Here is an 8,984-nt window from a genome sequence, read left to right as displayed (position 1 = left end):
AACACACACACACACACACACACACACGCATGCACACACAAAACCAGTGTCTGCTTTCTGAACTTTAAAGCCTCCCATTCGAGTGTAGACCAGGGGAGCTGACCTGGCAAGGAGTCTGAATCTGTGTTGTTTACACTTTTTGTCTGTTTTTTTTTGTTGTTGTTGTTTTTTGTTTTTTTTTTTTTGAGACAGAGTTTCTCTGTGTAGCCTTGGGTGTTCTGAAACTAGTTCTGTAGACTAGACTGGTGTCTCAAAGATCTGCCTGCCTCTGCCTTTCAAGTGCTGAGCTTAAAGGAGTGTGCCGCCACCATCCAGCCTGTTCTGTCTCTATTTGAGGGCTATGGATGAAGTAGTTTTTAAAGATACCCCACAACCCATACTTAGAGGAGTTCCTTTTCATTCCCTGGGAACGACAGACAGGAAATGGTTCTCACCTCTATCCCCAAAGGCCATAAACTGTAGAGGCTGAACTTCTGATATTTTTGATGATCGTGTAGTTACAGTTCCAGCTATGATTAAGTAGAAAAGTCTCAAGAATCATGAACAAAGGCTGAGTTAGAAGCAAAAGAGAATGTGAAGCCAGGGGGGCCCTTGAGGACTGTTTACGCCTTTATTTCACCACGGAGCTTGGCCGTTCCTCTCAAGTGTTGCCAGCCTAGAATAATGAAGTCCTGAATTTTCCTCCGTCCCTGGTGATTTTTTAATCTCCTGTCCTGCCTCTTTCCAAAGTTGGGACCTGGAGCCCTTCTCTCCTGAGTCTGAAATCTCCATCCCTCCATTCTTCCTTTCTTGGAACTGGAATCTCCACGCCTCTCTCCTTTTCTTTTCTGGGTCTACTCTATTCCTCCTGAGTCAGGCCTCTTCAGGCCTGGACAGAGGGGGGGTCTGCATTCTCCTTTCTACCTCCTAAGGCCACAGCTCCCTCCCCCCACCTTCTTCAACTCCCCTTCCCCACCCCCTCCTCCGCCCCGAGGCATTGTGGGACGAAACAAGATGTGGAGCGAGAGCGGCGCGGGGAGAAGCCCGCAGTGCGGGGCCCGGCGGCCGCAGCCAATAGGGAGCGCGGACGGCGGCGCGCGCGGCAGGGGGGCGGGGGCGGGGCTCTATTTCAGGGCCGCGCGTCGGCCGCGCTCAGCGGCGGAGCAGAGCGAACGGCGAGGTATCGTCCGGGACAGGCGGTCGGCCGGGTGGCGCGAGGCAGAGCGCGGGCGTCCGAGGAAGCTCGGAGGGCGAACAGCAGCGCGAGCGCTCGGCCCGGGGCTACGGGAGCAGGGGGATACCGCGGCGGCAGCGGCTGCTGCTGCAGGACGTACCCAGGGGACACCGCCCCTGCCCGCGCTTTGCTTCAGCCCAGCGCTGCTCCCTAGGGGCCTGTGCGGACTCGCCTGCGTGACGGTGAGCGGGGCCCCGGGGGCAGCCCTCGCCCTGCTCGGCCCAGGCTCTGGAGACCCTCGTGCGCTGGCTAGAGATCCCGCAGCCCCTGGGGGAGCCTCTGGGATCCGAGGAGCGCAGGCAGCCAGTGCGGATGGAGAGGGTTCGGGCACGACGCGGCTCCTCCCGCCGCCGCCGCCGCCGCCACCCTTCGGGGCGTCCTTCCTGCAGCGAGGTCGCCCGGTCACTCCGGCGCCTCTCCAGGCCTGGCGGGGGAGGGCGGAGGACCGGCCGCGGCCTGCGGACCCGGCGGGGAAGGAGGGGGATGCTTTCTCAGTTCCCCAGGTGCTGCCCTTCGTGGTCCCTGCCCTCTGGAGGAAAAAATGGTGGTGGGGGGCGGTGTATTGGGACGAGGTGTTACGGCCCTCTTGAAAATCCGAAACGAGGCAATAACGTTTGTACGTGTTAAAGAATGGTGCAGGGCGGTCGGTGTCATTTGGAGGCTTAGCTCGTTTTTTTTTTTAATTTTTTTTCTTTTTTTTTTTTTTCTTTTTTTTTTTTTTTTAAATCGCAAGACAAGGGACAGAGGTTGAGAACTGTCCTGGAGTGCTCCTTTTGCGTTTTTCACAGGAGCTCCTGGCTCGTGACTCAGGAAGCTGGCTTGAGGCCCTTTGGCCATCCTTTTATCTGGAGGCCCAGCTCCGCCGCCCCCCCGCCCCCCAGGAAGGAAAGGATAGCTGGGCGTCTGGTTCCCTATCCTATTCTCACTGGTACCTTGGATAGGGGTTGCCGGTGCAGGGCCTCACCTTTCTGCGACTCCTGAGGGGTGAAGAATCGTGGCGTTGTAGTCACAAGACCAGCATTATGTAATCGTAGGCTCTCTCTGTTGGAGAATAAGGTAGCTTTTAATTACTGTGACAAAGTTGATCCTTTGGACTTTGGGGAGGAGGCAGCGAAGCAGGTGAGCTTTTTGGTAAAATGGTGCCAATTTCATACTTCGTTGTCTGTAGCCAGGCTCCACCCCCAATCTCTGGATTTGTAAACACTGCCCCCTTCTGAGTGGGAACCTGGAATAGGCCACCAGGTGACATTTTTTTTTTCTTCACTTCTAGAAAGGTCTTACTACATCAGCATTTTTCTTTTCTCAAACCTCCTGGAGATGTTCCCGTTTCTCTCGTTTCAGCTGTTATTTTTTTTTTTAACTTTATTTATTTATTTATTATAAGTACACTGTAGCTGTCTTCAGACACCCCACAAGAGGGCATCAGATCTCATTGCAGATGGTTGTGAGCCACCATGTGGTTGCTGGGATTTGAACTCATGACCTCTGGAAGAGCAGTCAGTGCTCTTAACCACTGAGCCATCTCACCAGCCCTCAGCTGTTATTTTTTAAAACATGATTGTTTGCCCAAGGTCATAGAGCTAGTCAGCCTTGAACAGGCATCACTTGACCTTTTTTCTTCGGTCATCACAGACTCCTGGAGGCTCCATGTTTTCTCTGGGATAGGGGCGTCTGAGCTAAACACTAGCCAGTGTCGCTTAAGTGGGAGAAGCCTTGCTTCATTTGACAGTGTCAGACCAAGGTTCCTTGCCTGGTAGCCGTCATGCATACATTGTGTGCATTTGACGGTCTGGGTTCTTTCCCTCTCGGTAGGTAGTATGCCCGTAGATAAGAAGTGGCTTGGAATGATACCAGGTATCTCACCTTGAGCAGTTAGGGTCCTGTGTAGCCTTGTGTTAAGACTAGGAGGGGATAGTATCTTTTTTGTCCCCATTAGGCTGGGCCACAACCAGTGTTGCTTTTGGAGTTGACTTAAGGGGTATCAGTACTTCTGTGAGTGATGAGACCAGTCAAGGGCAGGGGCAGGGTTCTGTAGCTTGTTTCTTTGGATGTAAGGTAGCTCACATGACTATAGGCTGCCAGGGTAGAAGGGTCTATGTGGCTCGGTCTCTGAAGTCTGGTTGCTTGCCTTATGGTGCATGCCACAGTCCAGGAAGCATAGCTCTGAAACAAGGCTATAAAAATACTAAGCTTATAACAACAACAAAAAGCAGAGCAGTGGTGGCGCATGCCTTTAATCCTAGCACTTGGGAGGCAGAGGCAGGTGGATTTCTGAGTTCGAGGCCAGCCTGGTCTACAGAGTGAGTTCCAGGACAGCCAGGGCTACACAGAGAAACCCTGTCTCAAAAAACAAAATAAAACAAAACAACTAAAAAAAAAATATTAAGCTTTTTCTTAGTCCGCATAGGTCAGTGTCGTGCTCCTCACCTATGTCCTTTGTTGTGGTTGTTTGAAACACAGCCTCATTGTAGCTGAGGTTGGCTTTAAATGTCTGACCTACCTTCCTGCCTCTACATCCCAAGTGTTAGATTTTCAGGTGCAAACCACCACACCTGACCCTGATTTTATGTTTAAGGGAAAGTTCTCAGTGCTCCCATCAGGTCATATTTCTCCAAATGTTCACTTCATTAATGCTTTTGAATGAATACAAATGATTTTTACACAAGGAAGCAAAAATTCAGAGAAATGACAATCATTGTTGGGGCTGTGACTAAAAGAATTCAAAAATTGTATTCACTTTAAAGACCGAGCAGTGTTGTGAGGAGAGAGGGGAGCAGAATTGGGTGTGGTGACATGGGTGTGGTGACACGTGACTGCTTCTCTGGCTTGAGGTAACATCAGCCCCAACATTTAAGAGGCCATTATTACCTCTTTGCCAGCAGGCCTTATGTATGAAGCCCTCTTTTATTTTTATCAAAGTGGAGTTGGCCTTTTTTCTGTGAGGGGACAGTGAGTATTTTAGGATTTATGGTCAGAACAATCTCTAGAACTCTGCTATTGTAACATATTCCTATGAAACTTTGATTCATAAAAACAGGTGGTAACTGAGTCTGGCAGACGGATAGCCAGCCCCTTGCATGGGCTCTCCTTATTTGCAGATGCTCTCAAGTAACCTTAGTTAATTCTTAAACAACCTCCAGTTGAGAGCTGACCTCATTGCTAAAATGGAAGTAATCGATACAGAAAGGCCAGATGCCTTGTTGAGACCACAAAGGTTCAGAGTCAGGACCAGAAGTCAGGGATACTGATTTCTAGCAGGGTTTCTCCTGTGAAGACCAGTGGTAGATAATAGTCATTAAGTCAGGTGCTTAATCTCTTCAGGTGTGAGCTTCTGGTTTATTCTTAGGACACTGCTTCTACCCCATTTTACAGATGGTGACATAAAAACAGGTGAATTAACTTGCTGGAAGCTGCAGTTAGGTGCTGCGATGTGTCTCTTTGGCACTAAGTGTTGTGCTGACTGACACTCAGAGCCTATGAAGTAGGTGGCTGTTAGAAAGCCTTATGTGTGCTTCTAAGGCACAGCATCTTACAGCCACATCTTTTTTCCCTTCCTTTCTTGTCCTGTTTTTCCAAGAGGTAGGGACCATATTTCTGTTGAATGCTTCTAAGTGGCTTTTTTTTTTTTTTGACAAGGATTTTACTCTGTAGCCTTAGCTAACCTGGAACTCCCTTTGTAGACCAGGCTGGCCTTGAACTTAGAGATCCAACTACCTCTGCCTCTTAGGTGCTGGGATTTAAGGCAAGTGCCACCTTACCCAGCATAAGCTTCTCTCTTGTGTGTGTTTATATGCTTCCACCGTGTCTACCATCCCCTGACCCTGTAGCTCACAACCCATAGCTTGGTCTGTTGCTCACACGGAGACGTCACCAGCTTTACTTTTGTGCTCCTACTGCAGTGTCACGATGTCTGACCGGAAGGCAGTGATCAAGAACGCAGACATGTCTGAGGACATGCAACAGGATGCCGTTGACTGCGCCACACAGGCCATGGAGAAGTACAACATAGAGAAGGACATTGCTGCCTATATCAAGAAGGTAAGCCAAGAGCCTGATGATTGACAGCTGAGCCACGTGGTGATGTGCTGGCGTGGAGTGGGGTTGGGATGGGGTCAAAGCAAGCAGACAGTTTCTGAGAAAGCAGGTATAACTCCTTCAGAAAAAACCCTGCAAACATGTGAAGCGGCTGAATTACAGGGTGATGTTGAGCTGCCAAATCAGTCACCTTAATGACCCTGATAAGGCTGTGCTGAAGCTGGGTTAGTTGTGCAGATATGTCCCTACAAGGCACTGGGGAAGGGGAAGGCTATGCAGAGGAACTTCAGAACAAATATTACTAGCCCAGTTGAGAACTATTCAGTATTCAAAATTAAGATTAAGGGCATTTGAATGAATACTGTATGATCCCAGACAGATTTTCAGGGAACTTCTGTATTTACCGTGGTGTATCCTTCATTATCCTTGTGATACGGAACATTTCCTTTTCCCTAAACAAGGGCTTAGATTTTGCAATATTTACTGCTTACATTTTCTCTATTTTTTAAAAAAATAACCTTATGTGTATGGTAATTGCCTTGTATCTATAGAGGCCAGAAGCCATCAGAACCCCTGGGACTGGAGTTACAGATGGTTGTGAGCTGGGAATGGAACCCAGGTCCCTGAGAGAGCAACAGGTGCTCTTAACTGCTGAGTCCAACAACCCTCTCCCGACATTTTAAAAGAATCAGCTTGAATGTTTTCCCTTTATTTCTGTAGGAAATGATAGAGAAGGAAATCTGTACATGTTCAATACAGGTGTAGTTTTTTCCTGAGTATTTTAAATCTATGGTTGGTTGACATGTGGATGTAGAACTCACAGACGTAGAGAGCCGACGGTGACTTTTGTAAAAATAGTCCAATGTTAGAGTTCAGTTATTGAGGAGTTTCTATTTATTTATTTATTTATTTATTTTTATTTTTTTGGTTTTTCGAGACAGGGTTTCTCTGTGTAGCCCTGGCTGTCCTGGAACTCACTCTGTAGACCAGGCTGGCCTCGAACTCAGAAATCCACCTGCCTCTGCCTCCCAAGTGCAGGGATCAAAGGTGTGTGCCACCATCGCCCGGCTATTGAGTTTCTAAATGGGGCCAGTTAGATGCATCAGTGGGCAAGCGTAGTTGCTGCCAAGCCTGACGACTGGAACCCATGTGGTGGAAGCAGAGAGTGGACTCCTGCAAGTGGTCCTGACCTCCACATGTGTGCAATAGCACACTGGCCACTCCCAAGTAAATGGATGTAAATGTTTAAAAGAGAACTCCTAAATGAATGCCTGAGTGGGAATGGTTAACACTGGAGAGCGGCTGGGCTTGGGTGCCGGGTTCCAGTTCAGACCTTGTGGTTTGTCTGTTTTTCTAACTACTTCATATCTTTATTTTTCTTGTATGACTATTTTGCCTTCATGTTTGTGTGTTTGGTCCCTGTGAAAGTCTGAAGAGGGCATCAGATCCTTTGGAATAGGAGTTACAGGGTGGTGCTGGAGAGATGGCTCAGTGATGGCTAAGAGAACTGACTGTTCTTCCAGAGGTCCTGAGTTCAACTCCCAGCAACCACATGGTGGCTCACAACCATCTGTAAATGGGAGCTGATGCCCTCTTCTGATGAGTCTGAAGAGCGCAATGGTGTACTCGTATATAAAATACATAAATCATGAAAACAAAAAAGTTACAGGGTGGTTATAAGCCACTGTGTGGGTGGTAGGAATTGAACCCAGGTTTTCTGCAAGAGAAGCCAGTGTTCTTACCGGCTCTCAGCTCTCTCATCTCTCCAGCCTCCAAGACCCATGTTAAGCTAGAGTCATCTAAGCACTGGCATGCATTCTAAGAGGATGCGTAGGAGTGTTGTGGCAGTCTACATACATAGCAGTAAGATGTGCCTAGTGGGGTCTCCAGTTTCTCCTAGTAGGCTGGCAGTCTGAAGGCTACATCTAGAACTGAGCTGTAGGCTGAGGTACAGTGTGCTAGGGAACTGTCTGATGTGAGCATGGATGCTTGGTTTTGTAGAGTGAGGGGATTTGGTGCTTCAACAGTTAGTCCGCAATTGTTCCTGTGTGGAATGTCAGTTTAGAAACGTGTAAGGCAGTGGTGGCCAGGCCCTGCTTACTATGCTTATGACATCCTGGTTTTTCTGATTATTATCTTGAAGAATTATAGGGTGGGCAGGTTTGGGTGTGGAGTAACCAGAGGCTGGAGAGATGATCAGGGTGTAGAGTGCTAGAGGCTTGACAGAGGAACAGTGGAGCCTTTGTGGTGATCCATTATTGATGAGGGTAGGAGTGCCATCGCCAGGCTTAGAACCTGAGCTTCTGAGGGTAGAGAGCTGAGGTCCTGGGCTGGGGTGCCCGGGTTGGGGTGGGTTACTGGCCAAGGTAGGTGGGAACAACTAAATGTGTGTGCTGGGATTGCTGGGAGTGACTCCCTTTCTGACACTTCAGCAACTCTAACTACTTTTTTTTTCTTTCCCCCTTGTATTCTTTTTTAGGAATTTGACAAGAAATATAACCCTACCTGGCATTGTATCGTGGGCCGAAATTTTGGCAGCTATGTCACACACGAGACAAAGCACTTCATCTATTTTTACTTGGGTCAAGTTGCAATCCTCCTCTTCAAGTCAGGCTAGGTGGCCAAGGTGAAGGTGTCAGTGGCGGCGGCAGCGATGGCAAGCAGGCGGCGTTGCTGGGACTGTTTTGCACTGGGGCCAGCATCAGGAAGTCCTCTCCAATGGCTGTGCTACTGCATGGACTGTATACTCGATTTCATGTGTGTGTCGCAGTAAACAAAAACCAAACTTCTTTCTGTTTAGTTGCCTGGGGAAGAAGGCTGCTTTACGTTTATGTTTAAGATGTTAACATTATTTTTTTTGGTTGTACTGCACTAGGAAATCTCTCCCACCCCTCCTTTTCTCTTTCTCTCCCTAGATAAAAATAAAAGGCCCTCAGCGAAGCCCTGAAGACCAGGGAGGGCCGAGAAATAGAAATAGGTCTGAGGCAGCTATTAAGCTGCAGCTGCCTCTTGGACGGTGGGCGCTATTGTAGGAGGCCGGGGAGGCTGTGAGGACAGGGTTAGGCTTGGCGAGGAGAGGGATAGGAAGGTGGGTGGGGGGATTGCTCTAGTACCAGGGAGAATATTCCACAGAACTGTGACTTTATGGCTTGGAGCAGGGGTGGGTGGGGTGCAGTCTCTAAGGGGCCCTAAGATGTTTGTGGTGTGGGAGTGGGGAGCAGACTCGTCTTGCCGTCTGTCAGGATTTCTAAGTAAGGGTTTGTGTCTTCGTGGGTCACCTTCCCGTATTCTTCCAGCCAGAGGTCATGTTGGGAGGATAATGGGAGTAGGGTTAGCTTGGCTTTTCCCTTTACATTCTGTCTGCTCCCTGCTTAGCCCTCGGTTTTTCTCATTCCTCAGTTCTCTTAGAGCAGCCCCTATTGTTGGCTGGCAAGAGAATTTCTGGTGACTGTAGTTCCTTAGTTAGGTCTTAGCAATCAAACCAAATCAATGTCCCCTTGATTCTTCTTTGTGTATGTTTGTGTTTGTCTGTGTGCGTGTGGGGGTGGGTTTGGGGTAGAAGGGTGGGAAGGGGCAGGATAGTGGAATCTCTAGGGTGTGTGGGAGGTAGGGGACAGTTAGTTCTAAGTGGGCTTTTATGTTACCTGTTCTGAGGGTAAGGAAAGGTTGGTGTCAGACCATCCCCCTCCCCTCAGGTCACCTTGCTTGGACACTCTGCTTTGCCCTGTGGCTGTCT

The 8,984-nt window shown here is 48.9% G+C and overlaps 1 protein-coding gene across 2 annotated transcripts; it reads left to right on the top strand.

The window, feature by feature from the left end:
- Positions 1 to 1,118: 1,118 nt before the first annotated feature.
- On the top strand, positions 1,119 to 8,037 carry Dynll2 (dynein light chain LC8-type 2). 2 transcript variants are annotated; one of them, XM_028772350.1, is made up of 3 exons: positions 1,119 to 1,159; positions 5,113 to 5,251; positions 7,728 to 8,037. In XM_028772350.1, the coding sequence occupies exons 2-3, from the start codon at positions 5,120 to 5,122 to the stop codon at positions 7,863 to 7,865; spliced, it is 270 nt and encodes an 89-aa protein (XP_028628183.1). In that variant the 5' UTR covers positions 1,119 to 1,159; positions 5,113 to 5,119; the 3' UTR covers positions 7,866 to 8,037. The 2 variants fall into 2 exon arrangements, with proteins under 2 accessions (XP_028628183.1, XP_028628182.1); XM_028772349.1 differs by lacking the exon at positions 1,119 to 1,159 and adding an exon at positions 1,216 to 1,395.
- The last annotated feature ends 947 nt before the right edge of the window (positions 8,038 to 8,984 follow it).

Source organism: Grammomys surdaster, unplaced genomic scaffold (assembly GCF_004785775.1).
Source record: "Grammomys surdaster isolate TR1022 unplaced genomic scaffold, NIH_TR_1.0 213, whole genome shotgun sequence".
Lineage (NCBI taxonomy): Eukaryota > Metazoa > Chordata > Mammalia > Rodentia > Muridae > Grammomys > Grammomys surdaster.
Note: the sequence above shows the minus strand (reverse complement) of the source record. Positions and strands in the feature narration are given on the sequence as shown.